The following is a 26,757-nucleotide window of genomic DNA, read 5'->3' on the forward strand; positions in this document are numbered from 1 at the left end:
AAGTGGCAAGAAGAACAAGGAGCAAAACTTAAAATGATCCCGTCTTATCTTACTTGAAGTGAGAGCTTTTATTTCTATCAACTCATATTTCTATGTTCAAATTAGAATAAGATAGGATATTTCACCTGGGAGGAACCTATGGCAAACACCTGTTCAGAACTTAAAGCAAGTTCTTAAGGGCACTGTCCAAATGCCTCTTAAGCACTGACAGGTTTGGGGCATTGACCACCTCTCTAGGAAGCCTGTTCCAGGGTTTGAGCATCCTCTCAGTAAAGAAATGTTTCCTGATGTCCAATCTGAACCTCCCTCGGTGCAGCTGTGAACCATTCCCACGTTCTATGGTACCCTGGAGAAGAGCTCAGCACCTCCCTCTCTACTTCAACTCCTCAGAAGGCTGTAGAAGAGAACAAGGTCATCCCTCAGAGCCCTTTCCTCCAAACCAGGCAAGTCAGAAGTTCTCAGCCACTCCTCACAGGACATTCCTTCCAGCCCTTACACCAGCTTTGCTGCCTTCCTCTGGGTGATTTCAAGGACTCTAACATTCAGTACTTGCATGTGCTGCAGGTATTTTAAAAATAACTGCTTACTTAATATTCCTTTAGTCTAATGGAAGACTGTAGAGTGACAGTCATCGAGCCTTCTGTTTATAGCACAGGTGAAATACCTGCCCTAGTTTCCCTGAGACTTTTCTGTGGACTGACTGTCCAAGCAGTTACACCAATGCATGACACCATACCTGTGCATTACTCAAGGGTCTTTCACCACCTTGGTCAACCCACTCCTTTCACATATGTCCTTGTCTGCTTCTATTCTGATGAGCACGAAAAGCATCAGAGCACCTTAAGACATACCTGCATTTTATGTCAGTTTTGCACATCAAATTAGCCTGCAGTTTGGAGATGATGATGCATATAACTCTGATGAAGATGAGGAAATTCACCTGGAGAAATGGAAGAAGAATTTATATTACCATCAATAAACCCATGCACATAAGTATTCCAAAAGGCTGGTTTGTGTATGCATGTGTAGCTCTCTGTGCATCCTGCTGTGAAGCAGCTGCAGAATTTGCCACAGAACTCAACTCCTTGCCAAGGAATTGTGGTCTAAATGTGAATGCACAAGCCACCCTTGAAAACACAGGTACTTCATTATACAAAGCAGAGGGCCCCAGTTACTCTCTGAGGAGAGACACAGTAAAGGTGTGGCCCATTTGCCTTGTCTGGAGTTCTGAGCCAGACACAGTATTGTGCCTGCAGAACATTTCTGCACAATGCCACACATTTTGCAGCTCTTTTGTAGCCCAGTGTTTGACATAGTATCTTTAGTCTCCCTGAACTGCCTTCCACACCTCCTGCTCACAGGGGAGTTAAAGGGACTGCTGCAGCATGCTGTTCTGTTATCATGTCCTGCCACTACAACATGACAGCTTGTGGCCAAATTAAAGAAACAAAATGCTAGTCTGGAATTTCAGTGACAGAAACCAACTTGGCTTCATAAAATCACATTTCTGAATGAAAATGTCAACAGCCTCAAAGGTTATTAGCCTTTGGAGATGCACAATGGCCACATGTGCATCCTTGTTCCATATTGTGCTGTTCTCAGGGAAATGTGCCATCTCACAGCACACGTCTCAGACTCACCCCAATGGCAATGAGAATGGGCAGTCTGATGATCAGCCAGTAATTCATGTTATAGTTTCTGGTCCAGCAACTAGTAGGAGGACAAAAAAAAAGGAGATTAAGGAAAACTTTCAGTATATTACAAAAATCTCTTTCCTTTCATTCTGTTCCAGCAATGCAGATGGAAAACAATATTAAGGACTAGATACCAGGAAAGCACATCATGCTGACATGGAAACAGATGCAGCTGCTTCTGAGAAACACTGAATGCTCTGTACTATTGCAGCTATCATAATCCAGCTGGATACTACTCACTGGCCTTTCTTGCCCACTAATGGCTAGCTCTCTTCCACAATTTGCTATGAATTATCATCCATTAATTGTGAAGATTTACTCCATTAAAACCAAGGTCAAATTTGTCATTTGGCTGAAAGAAGGAGTGGGGGGAATCTGTTCGAGTCTGATCTTTCTGCTGTCATTCTTAGCTTCCTCATCCTGCACTAGTTTTTATTATTCTTCAGTCTCCAATGCCAGATCATCTTATTTATTTGCTTGTTAGTTTTTATCTCATTACTTACCATCATTATTGTCATAACAATATTGAGATCAGTCATCTATTTTATCTGTCCTTATTTTCAAAAAGGAGTTACTCATTTCAACCATGGGAAAGCAATTGCAGCTGCAAACTCCAGCTCCTTTGGTGCATATGCACAAGATTTCAGGCCCACTGGGAGTTTTAAGAATTATAAACAAGTGAAATCAAAAACGGGAGCAACAGTAACTTTTGCTGACCTGAGCCCTCTGCCAAATAAGTAGCCTGCTGCAGCAATATAATACTTCATTTACTGTGTGAGTCTCATTTAAGCTTTCAAAATTCCTGTCTCCTTGAGCAATACGGGAGAAAAATGACAAGAAAAGTCATGGCAGCCACAGTTTGGGATCACTGGTCTGAAGTGAACCTTAAACTGAGGGTTTGTACATCTAGTTCCTTTCCTCTGGCCTCAGCCAGCCACCACCACTGCTTGATGGGCCATGTCTGTGTAGGATCGCCCAGGTGTTAGGGCAGTGCTCACGTGTCACTTGGCTTGCTGCTGCAGTGACAGCATTCTTAATACTTCTGTGAAATTACTTTGTTAGCCTCTTGCTTAGCATTACTCAGAAGCAACAAACACCAGTAAATACAGCAGTTTACTGAGCTATATAGGCTGGGAAACAAATCAGGAAACAGCACTACATAAAACATAGGTTTCTTCCCAAAAAAAGTTTCTCTTCAGCTCCAAATCTGTTCTGCCAAGACATACATATACACAATTTTCCCTAAGGCTTCTTAACAGACCTATGAACGTTCAGCTTGGGTGATGCTGGTGGAGCTGAAACCCTCCCCAGCCTTGTAGTGGGACAGTCTAAGAGCAAAGAGCAAACCATGCAGACCTGGGAGGGATCCATGCTACAAGCACACACCGTCATGTGCTCACTTACTAGAGAGGAAATCCCAGCAGCTTGGCTGTGGCAAGTCCACATTCCCTTGCAGGGACTGCAAGTCCAAGAAGGGCCCAGGATATTGTTTGTCCTTCAATTTCAATTTAATGCTTACAAAATGCATTTTATTGCTACCAGCAGCTCTACAGCCTCCAATTCAATTGCATTTTAGGTATTGGACAAAAAAGGTGTGCAGACTGTGTGCAGTCAGTATACCTGAGCCAGAATCTCAGTTACAGAACTTCTTAATTGGTACACATGAGTGGGAGCCAGCTTCATGGAGCCTTTGAAATTAATTTTATTTGAACACTTCAAGACTGATGGGATAATAGGCATAGCTGGAAGTTGAGTTCCAATTTTCTCACTAGCTGCAGTAGATGCCGAGGTAATTAAAAAAAAATCTTTATAATAACAGAGGCTGAGAAAATTCTTTACATTAACTCTGCTACATTTCTGTGTTAATTTGCTTCCTGTGGCACACATCAATTTTAGCAACCTTTAAATTTATACAAATATGTGCAATAAAAAAACCTTTACAGGTCAATTAAGGTGTCATGGCTATTGAAGCATCCACAAAATAAAACTGGTAGATCTCTACATGACTTCTGGCCCATCTGTGCTTTGTGTGATTGCCACACTGATAAATACACCAATATCTATTGTGCTCGGGATCTATCCCAACAGTTTGCTCAGCACCTCTCAGAAGATGCTTGGCAACTAATAGCCTCAGACCCGTGAATGGAGAATTTGTCCAATGAAAAAAATGCTAGGGGGATGTTTCTGCCTTTGCTTACCAATCCAGTATTCTCTTTCTAGAAGTGAAAACACTGAATTTTTACCTTGAATTGCTACAGGTGAATGGAAAAAAAAGAGATTGAAGGCTGACTGTTTTGCTCCCATACTTAATTGCAGAGAGAAGCAAAAATGTGTAAGTATCAGCTTTTTAGGCACAGTCTAATAACTAAGAACAACAGCTTGCCTTTAATTGTATTTATAATTTAGACAAAATATTTTTGAATTGTTAACTTTTTAAAACACTAATTGTGTTCTAAAGGAGTTTATACTTTCACACGTAAGGAAAGAAGAAGGCAGTGTGCAACCAACCAAGTCTTGAAGGCTTCAGTCCTTTACTCAAATGGCTACATTCACAGGACTGCCTCAGATTCCTAGCCCTGACCACATTTATTTCCTGTTATTCTTCATAGCCAGGGAAGTAGTTAAATCAAAATGAAATTTACAGCCCGCTGCATGGTGACAGAGCTATGGCAAATAGCATGAAAGATATCCCTGGCTAATCCAGCAAATGCCTGCCTAAGGCACAGAAATCTTGCCTTTCAGAGCAGCTGCTGCACGTAGTTATTTATTGCTGTATTTTACAAATATTTAGACAAGATTTAGAAAATTCAATAATGTGGAAAATTGCCCCTTTTAAGGTCTGCTGAAGGCAGTGAGTGACAGTTTTCCCTAATAGAAAATATAAATCAGCTTTGAGCACCACATAATGTGGGAGGCTCAGCATGGGCACTTTGAATACATTTTCTACATCAATGGGAAGATATGCCCATGGAACCTCGCCTGTCCAGAGGCTGCATGGTCTCTACACCTATTCTGATAATTTCAACAAAACGTGCAGTACATCAGTGCAGCCACAATCTTGCTACAGAATATCATCATGTCAACACTGAAAAGGAAAGTCAAAAAATCCTAGCATTGCTTAAGCCAGAAAAGGAAGATTTGACTGATCTGGTGCAGTACTATGAGGAATACACACAAAAAAAAGCTGGTTCTTAATAATCAGAAACACCAGAAAACAGTTTGGGGGTGGCTCTGACTAAACTGAATCTTCACATTGCAGCAACTCTCCAATAATAATTGTGTCTGGGAATTTAAAAAAAAAAGAAAAAGATCCTCTACAAAAGTGTTGGCTGAGTAGTGTGGAAACTAAGTAAGAGGAAAACCCATTAAATAAAAAAAAATTAGAATAAAAATGAAAGCGCATAAATTTATTTCTTTTCACAAAGAAAACTACCCAAATATTTCTAGGCAGCCACTATCTCTAAAAAGAAGCCACTTTCCTCACTTAAAAAAAAAAAACCCAACAAACAAACAAAAAAATTCAACAAGCTACAGTGCTATTTGTAAAATAGCTATTTATAAAGCATGTACAAAGGTAATTTTTTCCAGAACAGCCATCATGGTAAAAATGCACAAGTATTTTGTGTTTTACAGCAGTCTTGTGCGTGACATAGTTGACTTCAGCAAGACTAACGTAAGCTGACAGAGAATGTGCCTTTATTTTAGGAAAACCTAAATAATGGGAGCTTAAACAAGAAAAGGCAATCACTTCTCTGCTGCTAGGCATAGGCTAATCACTACAAATTGCAGGCAGAATCCTGTGGGAGGCTGCTGTCTTCTTCTGAAACAACTGTAAAGGCTACTGCCAAAGGCACAGTATCAGGAGTGGTCTTGGTTAGGGAGGATGACTGCTATTGTTGATACTGTAAGTACAGAGAAACAAAACATACCTTTCTTTGACCTGAAAAAGAAAAGATTTATTCAGACACGCAGAAAATTCTGATCAGAAAAAAACATATTCTCCTTTCTGAAATGTTATGCAAGACCTTCAGACAAAACAGAAGCAATTACGTGAGTTTTCAGCACATTGCCAAAGCAAACCACGCTGAACAGAAAGCAAACAGTGACCTGCTGGTGCACACATACAGCACAAATGAGATAGCTATAAAAATCAGAACTAAACCAACCCCTCATCTTCATAAAGGTACTTGACAGTTCCCCAGAGGATAACAAACAGCATTGGCACACCTGAAAAGAGAGGAGACAAGGCTGACATTGACATTGGGAAAAAAGTGAGAGAAGGACAACTCCCTCTGCCTCCCCCCATAATGATGAGCAACATAATTAACTGGTGTCAGGGTTGCAGCTCCTATCCAATACAGATTGCCATGAACAGTGGGCTCCCACCTAGCTCTCAACAGGCAAGAAAAATGAACATCATAAATGCTCCATAACAGGCATTCACCACTTCTTCTGTGGATATTTTCACAGACAGGCCAAGGGAATTAAATTTTTGGAAGCTCTACTAGCCTCTGGACTCATGCTTGAGAAGGGTGCTCTGTACTCATGCTTGAGAAGTTCTGACCAAAACCTTTGTGTCTGAATTTCTGCTTGTGGGTCTGTATTCAAGCAGGACCAAGTTCAGGCTGTGTACTGGTGTCGAGGCTGGAGCACACCCAGCCCCGCATGCCCCCCATGGCATAGGGAGGGTGGGCACCCCCAGAAAGTGTCCTGCCCCACAGAGAAGTGCCAGTTCTGGCTGTGGAACTGGTGTGGACTCGAGTGGCTGCAGCAAAGACAGCAGAGGAAGCTGGCAGTGAGGAGAGGCTTGGCCCTGCCCTCACCTGACAGCACATCTGGGCTGGAAAGGGCGGGCACAAGCCAGGTAGGCTGGCACTCATTACCTGCTTTACAGCATCAAAGGCTCTCTAATTAACTTCTTTCATTTATGAAGAGCCTAGGTCATTAAAAATAATTTTAAAGTGCACCTACCAACCAATACTCAGTACAGAGAATGATAAAAGTGCACACAAGGAAGGAAAGCAGGTTGTGACTCAAAAGGCAGGATGAGAAATTTCTGCTTAAGGACAGATCAAGATGGTCTCATTCCTCCTTGGACAGTGTCTGATGCTGCATGTGCATTGTATAGAAAGAGCAACATTTAGCATACTTTGTTACTTTATTCTTAAGAACCAGTAAAGTCAGGCTGCAGCAGAAAGTTCTGGACAGGGCAAATCCACAGTTGGTGGCAGCAGAAGTCATAGGGAAATTGGTCACCCCCCACAGTCTGAATACCTCAAGCAGTAACTTCATTGGGTATTTTCAGTAAAAAACCTTCACTTTTGTTGTACTGTAGAATTTCTCTGCTATCAGAACAGCAAAACACTACAGACACAAAATAATAATATTCTCCTTAATCAGTTATTAAAAAAAAAAAGAAAGAGGGAGAACAAAGAGCAGCATGGAAAAATACCAATAATTAGAATAATAGCAAAGAAAATGAACTGAGTAGAGATTATTTGGGCAAATAGCTATCATGTTCCATGGATTTACTTGATATTGAGAATACACAGTATTTTGGGAGCAAAGTTACCAAAAACTGTATGCTGCCTTTATAGTCATATAGAGAGATTAAGAACAGGCTCACCGCACATCACTTCAAAATCGAATGAGACTTTGATTCACAGAAATGAATTATAGTTTGAATTATTTCTTTCTTGACTTTGCTGAGCATTAAGACATCTTAATATGAAACTTTCAGGATAAGACACAAACACTGACAGCACAAAGGCTGTATGTCAGTGGATATATCATTTGATAGATCAAGTGATAACAATAATGATTTATGGATATTTCAGTCTTCTGGACACATCAGAAATCTCTCCATGTTTAATCAAATCACTTGACATTTAAATTGAGAACCTATTATTAATACTATATTTCAAAAGAGCCTAGCTAGAGTGAGGCTGATACAACAGAATTGCATCAGCTATGCAAATATTATACAAATTAATAGGCAGCAAGTATAAAGCAACTTTTTCAACATTCTCTGCCCACTCCCACTTGTGATGCACACCACTGGTGTCTTGACAGCACCATCAGTCACACTATTTTCCATGCTGGCAGTGCACATTTTAGTCTGAGACACCAAGACTTAACAGTGCACACATGAATTTGCACTAATGTTCAAACCTTACTGCATGGATACTAACTGACATTTGCCAAATTCACAAAGCCTTGTCCTGAGAAATCGACTGCTCTGGAAACTGTCTGGGACACAGCCTCAGCAGATGGGAACACATGCAGTTTTCCAAAGCTCTAGTGAAGATCTAAAGAGGAGACTGCCCCAAGAACATTCCCTGTAGAGGTCATTCCATCACAGCAAAAGAGCAAATCTGAAGCATCTTTGCAGTAGCTGCCATTTGCAAGGATCGCTGAGACTCTCCGAAGACTAATTAACAGTTTTGATATTTAGTTAGCCTACATTAACTGGCAAAAACCCATATATTATTCTGGTTACAGTCAAGAGAACTCTGTCTGGTTTGAGCAGGCAGTAGAAGTAAACTGAATACAACTCACTGAATAAACACCACAGATTACTACACTTCATTAGCAGCATCAGTGGTGTATTCCACTCCTGGGCTTCCAACACAACACTTGATGCATTTGAGTTTCAGTCTCACACTTCTTTCTCCTGCTGCTATTCAAAGTATATCAGATACCCAAGAAAAAAATTGCACTTATTTAAAGTAGGCATTTATTTAAGGTGTTGTCTGAAATCTTTCTGGTTTTGCTTTTTGTCATACAGAAAGCTTTGAGATGGATCTCTTCTGAAATAACTGACCAGAGAAAAGTCTCTGAATTCTGGAAATGGCAATGTCTACTTTTTCTTCTGTACTGAATCACTGCTGAAGATGCCAGAAACTGCAACAGCCTGATCATGATAAACTGTGACCTTAATTCTTGCATGTTCATAGCTGACCCAAAATCTTTGAACACTACATGGCAATTATGAAATCTGTCAAGTGTACTAGAAAATAAGCCTCCTGACAGCTCAGCTAATAAAGTTCAACTTCAAATGACTGGGCATCTGAATTATAGGCTGCAATAATAATATATATTATGGATGATGAGAAAGTAATGCAACTGCCAAATCATCATCTTAACATTCCACTGCATAAATAAGCAGCACAACCTACTTAGTTTCACTCTGGCTTATACATTCTACACCTGGCCAGGTGCCTGCATAGTAAGAAAAACAAAAAAAAAAATTGGAAAAAACAGTCATTTTTCAGAATGGCAAAAGGATGGGGTAGGTAAGAGAAAAAAATGTTGAGAAAACCTGTACAGGTTGGCATTTTCAGAATGCTCCACTATCCCTAATGAGAGGGGCAAGAAACTCCTGCAGCTTCTATTGGAAGTTACCATGTCCTGATAGCAGCATGCAAAAATCAGTCTCTTCATTTAACGGGTCTGACATATTTTGGTAACAGAACAGAAAAGCTCAGGTTTGTTCTGGAACCCAGAACATTCCCAAGAGAGGTGTCACCAGGTGGTGCTATTCCATGCCATCGTCCTTCCCTTACCTCCACATGCAAGCAAGTTTCCCTTCTTACACTGTATTTGTAGCTTTGTATCATACCTCACTTTACCTGGAGGCAATTTCAGGAAAGACATATGAGGAGCAAGGAGGCTCCCCTCATCTTCACATGCTGATTAGAGATTCTTCCTGAAGCAGATTTGTCTCTAAAGGACCAGAGCACTGCTATCCTGCTGAAACCTTTAAAGAAGGTCATATTCTGAATACAGCATTTTAGGGCTGTTTTCAGTATTTTAGCTGTAACCTGACATCCCACATGTGATAAGTCCAACCTCTGAGAAAACCAGACACATAAACCAGAAGGACACTACTGCTGTCAGAAAAAGTCCATTCTTCCCTCTCTCAGAAAGCATCCAAGATGCTCTGACTTGATCAAATGATTGGTGAAGGAATTCAAGAATGATGCCATGAGGAACTGAAAGAAATTATAAACAAATATGACTACAAGTAAAAAGAGTAAAAGCACTGATGATGTGAGAAGATTAATTTTTTTTTTCTTCCAAAAAAAGGAAAAACATGAAAAATTTTAATTTAGAAAACAGAGAGTGAAGAGGATTAAGAGGAATTCCTGAAATGCATTTCTTACCAAGATCAGTCTGGACACAAAATCTATTTTACATCCTTGTCTGAAGCAGAGTTTTCATTTGAAAATAGAAAAGAAGTGGTCAGTGCTATTATTTCTTACAAGTTACAATTGTGAAGTGACTATGTTTTTGAGCAATACAAACATGAAATTTTCATACATAAATATTAATCAAACAATGAGAAATGAAAAAGTTAAAAAGATATCCTGTAAGAGGACAATTCATTAATGGAACAAAGGGTCAGAGAATCAAATTTGCGCTGGCAATCAAATAAAAATTTAATTTTTTGTTCCAGCTTTATTTTTACAGCTGATTGACTATTTCAAAGAGCAGGACGACAGTCCAAACAGGAACCTACTGTCTCTCTCTCTGAAGCCTCAGCATTACACTGAGGCTATCAGGCAGCTCAAAAATCAAATTAAATAAAAATCTTCTGAGTGTTGCATACAGCAGAAAGTCACCTGGTGAGGGACTTGAGCACCCAAAAAATGGAATCACCAATGAAGAAGCAGAAAGATCAGGAAAAGTTTTGGTATCTTTCAACTGTTTAGAGATGAAACTGTTATCTGGCATAACTAATCTGGGAGCACTGAAATAGCAGATGTTTCTGCATTTGAAGGTGGAGAATCATTGGCAAGGTTTGCACATGCAGACACATGTGGAAGAGCAAGAAATTGTACAGATAATGACTGAATGGCACACATAGAGCTTTTCCAGAAAGCTTGGATAAAGCCCATGTATCTAGTGCCAAGTCCTTGCATTGCTGCTCATTTCCACAAACTCATCTAGAAATTCAACATACAATAGCAAAACCACCTTTGTAAAAAAAGAACTAAACCAAATTAACATCGTCTGTTTCTACCTTCTGCCTTTGCAGGAGACAAGCTCTAAATAGAAGTGATTCAGACCAAAACCAGCCTAACCCTTTCTTACAGTAAGTAAACACAATCCCCTTAGGATTTGACTAGATATAATTTTGTTCTAATTTCTTTTCCATTTCCTTTCATGACCTCAGTCAGTGCTCCCCCTCCCTCTTTTTTAAAATTAAATTGAGGGTCAAATTAAAACATATAGTTCAAATGTTAAACAAAAAGGTGCTGCTTTTGCTGCATTCCTGACATGAAAGAATATAGAAGACAGAGAACTTTAAATAAAACCCTCCTGCAGGAAACTGCTATTATTTGCATTAATTTATTCCTATCAATATAAAAGAAAACCTTTTCTCATTATATATCAAGTTTTTGTAGAATTGGGTAATTCACAATACGCCATTAATATGCATTTTTCCAGAGAACTAATTTGCTAAAATATTCACAATTGAAATCCATAGAGAGAGGAGAAAAGTCAAAGCAATTTAAATGTTCAAACTAGCATCTGTGAAAGCACTTGTAGTATTTATTTGTATTTATTTATATTTATTTTCATCTTTCCAAAAGTGGCCTGATTCCACCAAGAGGGGAGGGTAGAGAAGAAGGAGGGAGAGAATGCAGTAAAAGTACATGCAAGATCACTCTAAAAACGGGATTAATCCCAAACTGTAATGTATTTTCAGGTGAACTATATGGTGAAAGAATCAAAGCTTTATCCTTTCTACAGAAGGTGACCCTTACTCAACCAGCTGATTTCAAGACATCACAACCCTTGATTTCCATGTGTGCACACACAGGCACATGGCACATGCACCTCTGACCCTTTTTTCGCAGACAATCCCCATCTGACCTGCTCTGCCCACTTAGCCAAGCTGACACCTCCCTGCCCCTTTGCATCACTCCCCTCCCATGCTGTCACCATTTCTCTACTGTTGTCCTCGCCCAGATGCACAGCATATTTGCTAGTTTACACCACAAGCAGTTCACATGTCTTGAAATCCAATGAAAAACTTTCAGGAGACGAAGCAGGGCAGTCCAGAAAAGTCCACATCCAGCAGGAACCACCCTCAGACGATCTGTCCTGGGAAGGTAATGTCCTGAAGGAAAAGTATTTTAGCACTGATTTGGTGAGTTTCTGCAGTGTCCCACAGCCTCTGTGCCATGAGCATCCAGGAGCTGTGACCACACCCTCCAGCCCAAACAAGGTAAGGGATCAGGAACAAAAAGAAAATGCAGAATGCAGGACTTGAACTGGGCAGCACTAGGACAGACACACAAGTTCTCCTGTAATCCCCTCTGCCAGTGCAGCCACAGGAGGACAAATGGAAAAACCGACTCACCCCAGCCAATGCAGAGATAGAGGCGGAAAATCCTCTGCTCAGAGAAGACAGAGAGCACCAGCAGTGTGTACAGGTACATGCCTTCCACCAGCAGCCAGTAGTAGTTTGCAGCCACGCAATACTGCATCATCACAAAGACCAAACGGCAGCTGAGTGATTCCTGCGACGGAAAAAAGCACAGCCCAAAGTAACCCAACAGGGACTGAGAATAAAAGGATACTAACTCAAAAAAATGGTTCTCTTTACTACTCTTGCTCCTCAAAAAGGGAGCTTGCTAAACTAATCACATGTTTTATTGCTGAATGGACAGAAGCCAGGAATAGGTTCTATGTACAGCAGACAGAGGCTTTCAACAACACAACTCCTTAAAAAAACTCCTTAAAAACTCCTCCTGTTCTGTATTTTTCCCTCAATAAACAGTTGATTTTATTTTGAAAAGCCTGAATAAAGATGAAAAGAACAAGTGAAAGGTACTCTATCAACCACAGTCAGTTAATCTTTCGCTTTCCTGGATACTATATTTTGCAGTTGAGAATTTCTCTGTTAAAAAGAAAAGAGTGGATGGCATAAGGTTGACTATTTGCCAAAGGATATTTTCATAGAAAAGCCATGTTGCCCAGTGCGCCCCATTTAAGTGCAAATTCTCCTATAGCTGGTAAAATACAGAGATGATCAGTAAGGCTTTAGATAAGTATGATTACCTAATTAATACATCCATCAGACTTGATGAAACCACTCTTGAGTAAACTGTGTGTAAAATCATAAAGTCAAGGCTTTTTGGAAAGCAAAAATGACTGACAATCCAATATGAACTTTTCCAAACCATTTAAGACACGATATTATTTTCTGGTAACTGATAAATTGCAGATGAGAAAAAAATCAACCATCACATGAGATTCACTAAGTTGTTTTAGCACTTCTGCCTTAGGCAGTGTCAGAAAAGGATGGGCACTAAGGATGCATCAGGAGAGTTTCCCCTTACCACTCCAACCCTGTACTGCAGCAGCAAATGCTGTACCCATGTTTTAGAGTCACAAGAGCTATACAGATAATAAAACTACTTTTCTTTGAGGTGTCAAGTACATTTTGCATTCCAAATCCCAATGGGGAAGGGCACACTTTCATCATTATTTACAAAAGAGTTGTCTATCCTCTCTCATCAGTTAGAAGTATTTAATTAGCCTATTCCTCCAAAGCTTTTCTAAATGTTTTCAAATTTGCATTTTAATCAGATGCTTCCTTTTTTTCCTGTCATCAAGAGACTATATAGAGATGACCAGGAACAACCAACTTAGCTGGTGGAAAACCAACTGACCAGATGGACATTTCTATCACAAAGAGTGCTGGCTTAGGAGAATAAATGCCCTCTTGTCACTGTTAGAAAGAAATGAAACTGCAGCATAGAAAGAAGATAAGGGCATTGGTGCATGCATTCATATATATGTACGCAAAAAAATCTGCTTCTTGTTCCTCTGTCTTGTGGGGGCAAACTTCCCCCAGGTAGAGAAACATGTAATGCCATCAACTAAACAATTACACTACCTGCTGTCCTGCAGACACACCACAGTGACGACTCCAATATCCTAGGAATGACCACAGTGTCTGCCCTTACCTGGAAGGCTATAAGTCCTTCCCACTGGTACTCTTGTGTGGCTGTGCTGTACATCCACTTCATCACTGAGTCTTTAATGAAAACAGATATAGCCCGGAGGATAAAAGAGGTGAAGAGGTTCAGGTGAATGTAATTCCTCGTGCAATGCAGATGCCTGTAAAAAGAAAAATCTAGTCACGATCCACTACCCACAAAAAAGATGCAACATCAGACACAGGACTGAGAAAAGGAACAACGAGCCCTATAAGAAATCAGGAGGCACCAGAGGAAACCCCATAACTTGAGAATGGCTGTAGGGATTTCAAACTGTCTTTGGGAAGAAAATACTATCAAGGAAAACACACAATTCAAAACTTTAGCCCTTAGAGCCAATGTCTGGGGAAAGGAAAATAATAGGTGTGTTAAGGAAAGAAAAATATTTCAAAAGCTTAAAAAGTGTGAAAATAAAGTCATTTTCAGAAGCCTTATCTGAAAGGACTGAAAAAGTCAAGTTCCACATAATGCTGAAGCTAATTGCTTTGAATTGACCCCAATGTCACTGCACAAGTTTACCTTGGCAAAGCTCAGGACTGGTGTGCAGTGCAGCTCAAACCCACCATGAAAAAACATCCACCTGCAAATCACCCTTTGACAACAAGAAAAAAAAAAATCTATATTCAAATTGCCTTCTGGGAGAATTGTAAATACTTTCTGTAGAAGTAAAAGGAACAGATTTTTCATCTCTGCATTCAGAATTGAAAACAAAAAAACAAAGGAAAAATCCTCTTGACTTTCAGCAGCCTGCTGCAAAGACAATAAAATTGCTACTTGTCAAAAAAAAAAAAGGCATGTTAAGGGATAGCAAAGAAACTGCAGTCATGTAAATGGCATCCAATTGCAGAGTACTGCCAATATTTTACCAGCCTTATTCACATTTTTCTCCCAGCTGTGCAAGGGTACACACTTTACCAAAAGGAAGTTACACTGGGTATGATTTTTAAGATGCTAAAAGACAGATGTAACATATGGTAATCAGCAATTATTCCAGCAAAATTTCCAGTGAACTTATACTTCATTTGTCTGGTTTTTACAGCTCTATAAATTTTGGTAGAAAAACTGACTTGGTCTGAAAGTTTGAGGTTTGCACTGAAGAACAACTTGTTTGTCATAGGTCAGGTAGAATTTTTGTATCACTTTTAAGTCACAATTTATTTCAAAACTTGCCTATTATTAATATTTATGTTCCTTAAACTCAAAATTCATTTGTTGCTACCCTTCAGAACAGCTACACATTTCAATCTGATTGAAAAAGTTATGTAAATTAGGCAATTGAAGAAAATAGGTTGCAAGTAGTTACTGAGTATTTTTGCTACAGGCAAAAAGTTATTCAAATTGTTTCAGTCATGAAGTTATGGGCCTAATTCAGCTTCCACCACTGAAATTACAGACTTTCCTTCCATTTTTTCAGAGGATCCAAAATAGGACTCTAGAGAGATATTGTTTCCTCTGCTGTATCACTTTTAAAGACAAATATAAAGGTTATTTTGTAGTCTAAGAACTCTAAGAGGCCCATCAGTATTTGCATGTCATTGAAATAGATTTTGATCCCCATTTGTTGAGGCTGAGCAGCTCTGGGGAAACAGGCAGAGACTCCAGTCAGAACCCAGAAACTGCAATTTGCATAGGGTAGGTCTCATATTTCATGAGATCCAGGACCAAGTTGTCTCCTGGTAAACAGCTTAGACAGGAGAACACAAAATGGATTGATTGCACAGTTTTAACAAGACTCTTGGTATCTCTGATGTCCCTAGAATCTCACTTTCAAAATGAGAAGCACACACTTCTGTACAGTTCTCCAGTCCCTCCTTCATAGTTGAAGGAAAAAACGCTAAAGCATCACCCCACAAGAGTCAGGACATCAAAATTCCCTCTCTCCTACCAGTCCTTGGTGACAAACTTGCTCTTTGTTGCCTGCCAGAAAACATCCTTTCTCCCTTCCTTCAAAAAGTACGTGGTTGTGCTCTGTGACCTTTACATTTGGGCTGCTAAGATTACTCAAGGAGTGTCACTGATAGGTGAAATGAGGAGAAAACAGTTATCCTGGGAGACATTTGGAGACTTCAAGACCATCTGGTGCTTCTTCAGAAAGGTCCCAAAGTTGCACAGGTACAACACATACAAATCATAATTATCACATGGCACTCACAGAGGGTGAGCATGTCTCTGGATTTCTGCAGTCATCTTAAAACTTCCTGGTTATTGCCCACCTATGCTTCTCCACTGAAAGGAGAAGGGATAATATAGTGCTAAAAAAGCATGGTTCAATGTGAGAAGGCTTGCATCACTTTAGTTTTGGAAATTAGAAGTTAAAAGATATGACTGACCTTTTTAAATACATAAGGGAAGAAAGGAAAGGGACTGCCTTGCTAGAAGTGTAGTGCAGGCACCAAAGGAAATGACCAATAACTGGCAATGGTAATTCTTCAGTCAGGGAAGGAGGTTTCTTAAGGATCAGAGGATCACTGAAGGTTCCTGACTTGACTTCAAATAGGAGTAGTAGGACATGAACATTATACTTTTTTAGGAGGCAGCCTCATCAGGACATAAGAGGGATGGGACCTGGCTGTAGGGATCAGCTTCATGGCAGAGGGACTTCCTTCCCACAACAGAACAGGATCTCATCTCTGTATCAGTCGCCTGTGCTCAGCACCCCCAAACTGAAGGAAAGTCTGGCTGGAATCAAAACATCTCTTGCATTTACAGAGGAAAAAAAAAAAGAAAAAAGATCCCTATTAGAATCCAAAGTTGTGGTTTGGTCTGGTGGGAGTTTTTGGCTTTTATTCATTTTCTAACCAAACACATAGAGTGTATCTTTGGCATGGGCAAATTTTTATATGCTCTGTTGAATTTGTAGGTGCAAATCTGGATGAACTCAGTATACCACTGTGGCCAGCTGTCAGCAATTTATTTCAAAAACTTTTCAAGTTTCCAATTAGACTCTCTTCCATATTGTGAAAGAAATAAGAATTTCTGAAAGTTCTCCAAAATTATAAATTTTGTCAAAAATCCATTTCTGCACATCTTGCATGTGAAGACTGGGATATAGGCCAGACTGAGATTTGTGCTCTGGGTAACTCCAAGCAAAGCAAGATGAAAATTTTTCTCCTAAATATCCTTGCCCATCTCAGACTTGTGCCTCATCTGCAAGGTGAGACCCTGAAGGAATGCTTGCATCTCTCTCTTTTACCACCTCTTCCCATGGAAATTTCATTCAAATAGAAACTTACCTAACAGAATATTGCAATTGATAGAAAGTACCTGTTCTACATGTTCATATGGGTAACTGCAAAAAATTTGGCAATTTTACTTGCATTTTGAGAAGGAATTATTTTAGGAAGGAACACAGAAGTAACAAAAGATAGAGAAATAATGAGGTGATGGAAGGAAGGAAAAAAAAAATCAAATGTTTCTGTCAAAGTCTGATACTGTCATATAGAAAAACATAAAACCTTTAGTCCACTCTCTTCAAAGCTTCGCCAGTTACCTGAATCCAAGAAGAATGGCAGTTGCTATTACAAGGGCAGAGAAGGAAAGAGCATATCCAATGGTGTATATGATGGACAAATTCAGGAGCTGTTCTTCTGGTGCATCCTGAGAGTATATAAAGAAGAAAAGAAAAACAAAAAAGTGGAGGGGGAAAAGAGAGAACTCATGGCCTTCAGTTCTTTTCTCCCAGCTACTTTCTAGCTTTCTTAATGATAAACAGAAATCATTCTCCTACTTTCAAGTTTAAATGCACATGTCATATCAGTCTTCCAATTTCCATATGCTCTAAAGAAATAAAAATTTAATCTTAATTCCTCAGCTGCTCCTAGGTATTCGCTCAAATTGTTGGGTTTTGCACCCTGGCTAGAAAAATAGATAATGTGACATTATTTCATAATAAAGTTGGAGAGACATAAATTACCACACAAGCAAGTCTTAAAACTGATGGCAGGAAGCACAGACACAACTCAGACCTGCAGTAAAAATGGAAGATCTCACCTTTTCAGACTTGAGCACTTCAAGCAAGTCTCCTTTCTGTGGTAATGAGGAGGGTCCTCATCTACACTTCGAAGTGCAACAAGGCAGGTCCTATTTGATGACTTGGAGGCAAAGCATGCCTTGCATTCACATAGCTAAACCCTTTTCTGCCCCCAAATAATCTGTGTTCTGCCTCAACTACGCAACCTCCTGGTAACAAACCAGAGCCCAACAGCATCTCATGACCTGGGTGTTACCACACTGTTTGAGAGGGAGCAACCTGCTGCACACCAGAGCAGTGGCAGCTCTCCTCAGATTCAATGAAAACATGATTATTGAGACCCTTTCTTGAAAACTCCAGCCAAAATCCTTATAGAGAAGAGAATTACTTGAAAAGGTACAGGCAGCTCTGAATTTTAACACAGTCTTATTGCTCACCCTCCAAGGCACATTCATATTCACAGTTCTAGTTCATCTCTAAGCACTTATCTTTGTCTAAATAGAGTCAGGGATTTTATTTCCCTTCTTCAAGCTGCTAACTCTGCAATTGACTCCTGAGACCTGTGCTATACAAAGGAATACATTCCTTGTACTTCATAAATTAGATACAGTTATTCAGATGCATTTTGCACAGCCAGGAGGATTTAAGGCTGGCTGTACCTTAGATTTGCTAGCTTAATGCTTTAAAGCATTAAGGATGTCTTTTAAAGGAAAATCTCTTCAGTATCAAAGCTTAAGCAAACAACTGAAACCTAACAATTTAAAACACGCACATAGATGAAAATGATATCATACACCTAAATTTATAAAGATTCACTAACACTTTGGAACTTTTAGTTACATTTGTAATATAACACATGACAAACTCATAAAAACAACTTCTTGTTCCCACATGCCAGATGCATAAACCAAAGTTACTATGGGCTCTATATACATTAGCTGGAAAACCAAACATGGCTGTTCACATTTCAGGGAGTGACACCACCTACAAAGGGTTTCAGAATCCAGATCAGTTCATGAAAAATTGGAGGCAGGTGCCAAATGAACAAGTGTTACCATTAGGTATCTCACTCATTGGCATGTCCCAACACAGCTCTGGAAGAAATCATAATGACCAACAAGGAGAAGTGAAACAACCAGGCTTATACATAGCATTAAGACAAATGTGTTCTGCTGGTACAGCACAGAACACAAAAGGGACAAGGAGTAAGGCTGCAAGTCAAAGGAAAAGGTTAAAATTCACATATTTGGAGAAGAGAAACTCTCTCTTTTCCAATCCCCTCCTAGTCTGTAGGCATTTATTCGTTCTGAAGAATGAGGCACTGAGCAATGGAAACCACAGAGGGTACAGATCCTGCAGCTCTTGGGACTTCCACAAACTCAAACTGTTTTGACTAGGCAATGCACTGGCTCCCAGTACTCCAGGCTAGAGAGAGTGCACTCAATTTCTGTGAGGAAAAGCATCGCCCTGGGAGGTTCACAGTAGTAGTGGTATCACGTGTCATGGGAACGCACACAGTGCACTGGCTGACGCCAATGGCTGTCAAAAATCCTCTGAAAATCCCTGTGCTCTCCTTCATTTAGTGCCAGGCATCTCAGCTCCCTGCAGAGTAAAAAGCATGAGGGCAAGAAAATAACACTGACAAGCCTAATTCCATCGCCCACAGAAAATGAAGGTATAAAGACAAAAAAACCTTAAACCAAAAAAAAGGCAGGTATTGCCCCATGCCCAAAGGTGAAAAAGCAAATATCCTTCAGTTCAGTTCATCTTAATCACCTTAATAGCTGCTAACAAGACAGACAGAACAAATGGTCACTATTATAATGACGTGACAATGGAAAAAAGGCAAAGGAATAACAGTAGGTCACTCCTGCAGTTGAGCTCCTCGCTCAACTTGCACCACAGCTGGGATGACCTGAGTCACTTCTCTTGGCTCTCACGCACATTTAAAAGTGCTCTCATCTACCCTTCATGTTCCCTTTGTTAAAGGGGAGAGACCTGATGTCCCTCAGCATTAGGCTCACTGAGGTGAGTCAGTCAAGATTACTCTGACAGGAGAAAAACCAGTGGGCATCAACAACCATTTTTTTCCTCTCTTCTGCTTTGTCCTGAACAACAGCAGCAAGAGGGGGGGTAAAAGGGAAAAACTCTTACCTGGTCAGAGGGCTCACACTCAGACAGGTTCCTCCAGGGCAGGGTTGAATTCTCCTTGAGCAGCCAGGTCCCCTCCGAGGTGCAGAAGCGGTACACCTGCCCATGCAGCACTGCCAGGAGCAAAGCCAGCCACAGGGTCAGTGGGGAGAGCGCCCACTCGACCGAGGGGCACGGCTCACAGAGCATCTCCATGCAGCCCTCCCTGCCCACCCACTGCTCTCCTGGCTGGAGGGGGAAGCTGCAGCATGGCAGGGGATGTGCTGCACCCACACCCTGCCTGCCCCCAGCACTCTGCTGCTTGTCCTCAGGGCCCCTGCCAAGGTATCAGGTGGCACCAGGATGTGTTCCAGGACAGTTGCTGACCATTCCACAGTAACTAGAGACTAAATAATTGCTGCCATCTTTGTGTGGATTTTACAACGTGCATAAATTCCAGCTCACTAAAATATTAGATTCTGAAACATACAAATTCTAGGAATCTTAAGCTTCAGCTACAGATTCTACATAGAAAAGAAGGTGCAAAAAGACTGAATGTGCTTTTTCTTTTCTGAAAGCATGCAGATCCAGAGAAAACTCAGAACAGGTATACTAACACAAGCTTCCCAAAATGTAAATGCTTATACAAACATCTGTGCTACAAAATGTAGCCATAAATCTTTTCCTAAACTATGTACTCTTTCTATTCCCTCTGCCTACCTCTCTGAATAACAAAATTAGCAATAAATTAAACACCTTTCTCAAGCAGTAAGCTGCTTGAGCTTGTAAAAGCAAGTAAATTGCAATGGCTCCTAATAAAATTATGCCACATGGAAGCACCAAAAGAAAAAGTGCAAAGGGAAAGCGGCACTCAGTCACACTGTATGAAAAGAAACTCCCTCTCTAGTTTCTGGAGAACTGGGGAAATCTAACAACTTAGACAGCTGTACACACAAGCAACTGGAAGTGTCCTTGTATGAGCTGCTTTGCAAATAAAGTTTCTCACTAATCACATTTTTGACCCAGTAAACCAACCTATTCTGTATAATGAAACTACTCCTCAAAAAGGAATGCTGGGTCAATCCCTCAGCCAGGGTTAGCCTCTACACAGACAACATTTGGAATAATGCACTTACAATATCTTGGGGGTAAGAAGATGAGTTAGGAGGATTCAGTTCTACATTTGATGTAATAATTCCAATTACAGCTTTTGCTCAAACCCAGCCTTTCCTGCTGCAACCTTATCCTGTTGTCAGCTCCCTTACTACTGCAAACTAGAATCATTAGAATTTGGCATTTCTGTTCAATGGGAAAATTTTAAAACCTATTTGGAATTCTAGCAACCCAGTAGGTTGTTTGCATGTTAGCTGACAACTGGTAATCTGTTTGATAATTGTCAGCAGCAGACAACTAGCAGGTACTATATGTAATAAATGTTTTAAAAAATATAGACATTAATATATTAATAAGCCATTTTTAATGAGCATACTAAATGGTAGCTGATAATGTTTGTGGTAGGCACAGTCTATTTGGGTTTGTAATTGCTATACTGAACATACCAGTAAAAGGTAATATGAAGATGATATGAAAATTAGGCTATGCTTGTGGAGGTTTTTTCTTACTATTAAGGGTATCTGTTCTTGTGAAACCAGGAGAGATTCAGCAACAGCATCTGCAACACAACACATTCACAGCCACTAACTGCAACTGCTTTCGTTATGTACTGCCAGTGCCAACCACTTCTTTAGGTCAGCACATTGCTGTGATGTTGCTCAAGGGTAATAAAAATGCTCATTTAGGAGCACCAGGAATAAAAGACAGACTAGAGAAAACATGGGTCCTCTCAGAAAGGACAGGGGAAACCTGGCTGCAAAGGACATGCAGAGGGCTGTGAGGTACTCAATGGCTTTTTTGCTTCAGCCTGGAGAAGAAAAGGCTCTAGGGAAACCCTACAGCAGCCTTCCACTTCCTGAAGGGGGCTACAAGAAAGCTACAGAGTAAATTTAGATTAAATATTAGAAAGACATTCTTTACTGTAAAGGTGGTGAGTCCCTGCAACAGGTTATGCTGAGAGGCTGAGGATGCCACATCCCTGGAAGAGTTCAAGACCAGTCTGGATGGGACTTTGAGCAACCTGGCCTAGTGGAAGACATCCCAGTCCAGGGCATGGTGGTTGGAACTAGATGATCTTTCAGGTCCCTCCCAACCCAACCATTCCATGATTCTATGAATATATTAAGGATCTCACACATCATTCTCCCTCTCACCCAACCCCCTTAGGATTAGTGGTCAGCAAGGAAGGAAGCCTTGAAGGAAGCCATTCAAAACACCTGTGCAAAAGCAGCCCTAGGAATCAGTAAATATTGTATATTTGGAGCCAATAAAATCCAGGAGGTTTAAGGCCAGAGGATCATAGGACTAGGAAATTTTTTCTGACTGTCATTAGATGAGCTACAACCAAGCTTTACAAGACAAAGTTATTATGAGGAAGAATCCCAGAAAACAAGAAATTTGACCATATTCCTGGAAAAAAAAAAATAACACAAGGGGAAAAAAACCCCACCCTGCTAAAGAATTAATTAAAAAAACAAGCAAAAAAAAAAAAAAAACCCCAAACCCCAATATTATTTCACATTTTCTAAAATTCTTTGTGAATTCCCCACCTCTGCCAGTATTTCTTAGTGGCAAGGTCTAATTGGAATGAATACTTAGCTTCAATATATTTATTTTCCCTCCCAATCATCATGACACACTTTAATTTTCTTTTTATTGATAACACTTTTTAAATAATGAAGAGGAAAATCTGGTATATCCTGAAGGCTGGCAAATATTAGCAAATTGAAAGGTTTACTGTAAATGAAACATGCAATTTGCTATCAGACAGAAAGACAAGGCAATTCATTTAGATATGAAGAAAAAATAATGTAATGCTATTACACTGGACAGAAACATTCCTGCCACACCTAGGGGTCACAAATACTCAAAGTGAATGGCTCTCACAGACTTCTAGGTAGTGACATGCCAGCTGTGTCAGGTTGTCATAGACTCACTGACTGCCAAAACAGGGGTGACCAGTGCAGGACTCAGAGGCAACTGAAGACCAGCTGGGCTATCTGTACCCAGGAAGAGCCTTAAAATATAAAAGAATAAATTAAACAAATTCCAAATAGATGAGACTGCACATCACAAAGTGAGAGCCTAAACACCTGGTCTACAGAATAATTTATTAACCAAAATGCTCATGAGATAGCAAAATATTACAAAAAAAGAATGTTTTAATGTTTGCTTTAATGTTTTAAAGAGAATTTATAATGTTATAAAAATTTCCACTTCGAGGCACCATTGAGATGCTAGTTGATAGATGGGACAATGCTCATGAAAGAGCTGGGAGAGTGCAGAATGCAGGACATGAAAATAACACGGGGCTGATGCACTGCAGGCAGCCAGTTACTCTCAGAAATGTGCAAACAAGTCTCACTGCTGTGGAAATTGAATGCTTTCAGTAATATGTCAGACTCCCCATTACCCACACAGCACCACTCTGTGGGGCTGAGAAGGGCTCAGAAATTAATAAACACCACACACATGAGGCCCTGCATGCCTTGCAGCTTGGCCCATCCAGCACCAGCACCATGCAGGGTCTCCAGGCAAACCCAGCCCAGGGTGCGGCCACCTTGGAGTGCCTGCGATCGGTCGGAGAAGCTGCCCAGAGGAGACTGCCCAGAGCCCAGACTTCACACAGCATGCCCATGGAAAGGTGTGCCTCTGAAACAGAACCCTCCCAAATTGCATCGGCCCACAGCCATTCCTACTTTCTCCATTTCCCAGAAGCAGAAGGCAAACAGCCTCCATCCACTCCTCCTGGGGCAACAGGCTCAGTCACAGGCAGCCACCTGCTACTGTCCAAACACAAAAAGGCTGTTAATGTCCAACAGCTCAGAAGGGATTCACCTGAGCTGAATGCTCTTCCCCAATCTTGTCTCAGTGACACAAGGAACAGAATAAAACACCAGCAACTCTGCTCTGGTGAAATAACCGATAAAACCCTGGAGACTTTAAATCTTCTCATATACAAAATTCCCATCTTTGTTGCAGGCCCAACAAAATTTGAGGAATCCACAAGCTTTTAATCATCAATGTTTTGACTTGAGAATTGCAAGTGTCTTACTATTCTTTCTGCTCAGAGGAAAGCATGTGGCTTGCAATAAAACTACCTAAAAATGTTTTAAAACAATTTTTTCACATGTACTTTTCATGACTCTCTCTGCACAGGTGGTCATGGCTTAAGATGGCAGAGATCTTCAACCTTCTAAAACAGATACAGGGATAGTATATGTACACATTCTGTCCTTGCTGAGGGCCTGCTCCAAAGCTTCCTAGGAACCTCATTTCCTGCAAATTTCATGTGATGCCCTTGCTGAAAAGAAAATCAGTTATTAATAGACACTGAGACAAACTAACAGTGACATGCTGGGAGGTGGCCTGTAGGCTGTGACAGAAAGAAGGCACCCACACATCTTCCCCCACAGCTGCTGAGCAATTCCACCTTCTTGCTCGCAGGTGGCTTACTCAGAGGCAATTCACATTTGCCCATGCCTGAATTCTGCAGTGACTCAGGCTCTCCTACCTTGAATGCAGTCAAAACACCAGGTATGAAAAGACCAGCAGCAGTTCTAACAGACCAGAATGACAAACAATATTTTTTTAAAAGGTTCAAGGTGGTTCTTGCCTCCATGCTATCTTGCAATAAATACCTTTTTCCTGTCCTGTTATGTTTTCTCTTACCATACAGTCAATGTTGCAAATCATTCCACTGTATTCTAGAATTGGCTGTCATCCTCTGCAAATAAAGTGCACAGGGAATCTGATTTTATTTACTTTTTAAGTTAAGTACAAAAAATTGCAAAACCTTTGGAACAGCAGCCTAATGGCACGAGTTTATTTGAACAGTGTCAATCACACCTCATTAGAATTACGTGTTAAAACATGGACTGATGCCAAAAACTCAGTCTCTCTAAGCTTACAAAAGGTAGAGAGCTAGCATTGAAACTAATAACATCTATCTACTGAACCTGTAAATCAAATCAAATCCCAGAAGGAGCTGGATACTTTTACATACAGAGAGCATGGGCAAAAAGCTCACAAACTTTTCCTAACTAGCCCCACTTTTACTAGAAATAAAAACAAATCGAGTATCTTCTCTATTTGAAACAGCCAACCTCATCTGCATTTTACAACATCACGGTGTCAAGGTCAGTGTGACATTACTCACCCAACTGTCCCTCAGGATAAACTGGAACATTATTCATTGTAAAAATAAATTACAGCATGTCCTAGCCAATCAATTCTATTCAGGCAGAGAGATGGGAGAATGAGAAGAACAAGAGACTGCAGTTTTGTCTGTCTGCTCTGTGTCAAGTATTATAGACTTGTCCTCTGTTAACATCCATTCTCTACTTCCAGCAGGGAAATTGTTTTGGAAAAGGTAACAATTTTCTTTATAAAGCAGGGACTCTGCAGTATGAGAGCATCACTACACAGACTGGCTTGTTCCTGAAATGAGCAAACTTCCCTTTGATGGGGACAACAACTTACCAGAATTGAGGAGGCTGCTTCCCCATCAGCAGCTCTGTTCAGCTATCACTTGCCGTGACTTGGGCAATGCTCTCCTGGAAGGAATCACTCTTGGCTGTAAATGCTGCTGCTAAGTGTCAGTCAGCCCCAACCCCCGTGCTGCTTTCTGCAAAGACATCCTAATCCCAGGACTCATGCCTAGGAGCATGCAGCTAAAAACATGACATAAAGGAACAGCCTGATCCTGAAGCCTCCAGGGAGCGGGAAGAGCCCCAGCCTGCACCACTGTGTCCAAGAATCACATTTATCAAAGTGCTCCTTTGTGCTCAGCTTACCGCCAAATCATCTGAAATTATATTACCTCAACAAGCAGTTTAACTACAGGTACTTTATTTAGTATTCTTTCTCACCATTCCTCTTCCCTCATAATGGATTAGTCATCTCAACTCCTTTTTTTGGCAAAAAAACCAAAAACAAACCAAGCCTGTGCTTGCTTACTTGCATGTTCCCTTGCACCATGGGGTGGCTGTTAGGTGGGTGAAAGCTCACATCTGTCTCTTGGTAGGAGTGTGAATGCATTTACTTCTCTTTTTCCTCTTGTTACTCTTCTTCCTTGCAGTGTTTTGGCCTTTTTTTTCAATTGGAAAAGGCTGGAGGGATTCTTGGATCTTTCAAGCTAGGAACATTCACAATAGGGATGTTTGAGTCTGTTTCGCCACCTCTCACCCAAGCCATCTGAAAATTACTCTCTTCCTGCAGCAAGAACGTGAAGTGACCACCTGACATGACCTCTTGCAGACCTAACAGAACCTTTACACGGTGCAAGGGAAGATCCAACTCAGCATAGGCCACACTGCAGGCTGCACAGACACCCCTGCATGTCCTGGAAATTCTCAGTGCCAGAATCCTCTGCTGTGCTATCAAAGCACAAAGTCACAGACACTGCAGATGGAGATGATGTTTGGCATCACACAAGGAATACTGCCTGCATATAAATTCTTATTTAAAAACATTCCTTTTGAAATTACATTAACACAACAGCACTAAAGATTCAAGAATTAGGAAGTGTTAAGCTAAAGATACTTAGATGAGTTCTAGTGCCACCCAATAACATTGTTTCTACATACAAAGTCATGCCTTTTTTTTCCCCAACAGAATCCACGGTTTTATTCAGGACACAGAACAGAGGGAGATAATTTAAGGTGAAATTACTCATTCTTACTGTGAGATGCAAACCATATTTAAGCAGACTGAATCAAGTCTATACCAAATATTGCATTTTCTTATTTTTGTGGTCCATTCAAAGACCACCAACAATTCAGCTCCCCGAGGAACACTGAAGGCTATTAGCTCATATGCATAAAGAGATGAT

At 40.5% G+C, this 26,757-nt stretch overlaps 1 protein-coding gene across 1 annotated transcript in view; it reads right to left on the reverse strand.

The window, feature by feature from the left end:
• Window positions 1-26,757, reverse strand: part of GLP1R (glucagon like peptide 1 receptor) — an 81,536-nt gene that overhangs the window by 11,140 nt on the left and 43,639 nt on the right. Inside the window, exons 4-10 of the mRNA XM_071428316.1 lie at window positions 19,836-19,945; window positions 17,202-17,308; window positions 13,679-13,832; window positions 12,067-12,226; window positions 5,861-5,921; window positions 1,641-1,710; window positions 852-940 (exon numbers count right to left, since the gene is read on the reverse strand). Of these exons, the coding sequence (XP_071284417.1) occupies window positions 852-940; window positions 1,641-1,710; window positions 5,861-5,921; window positions 12,067-12,226; window positions 13,679-13,832; window positions 17,202-17,308; window positions 19,836-19,945 (751 nt within the window). The remainder of the gene's footprint in view (window positions 1-851; window positions 941-1,640; window positions 1,711-5,860; window positions 5,922-12,066; window positions 12,227-13,678; window positions 13,833-17,201; window positions 17,309-19,835; window positions 19,946-26,757) is intronic.

The sequence above is a fragment of the Agelaius tricolor genome, unplaced genomic scaffold (genome assembly GCF_023055355.1).
Source record: "Agelaius tricolor isolate 1412-34295 unplaced genomic scaffold, bAgeTri1.0.p SCAF_1, whole genome shotgun sequence".
In the NCBI taxonomy this organism is placed as follows: domain Eukaryota; kingdom Metazoa; phylum Chordata; class Aves; order Passeriformes; family Icteridae; genus Agelaius; species Agelaius tricolor.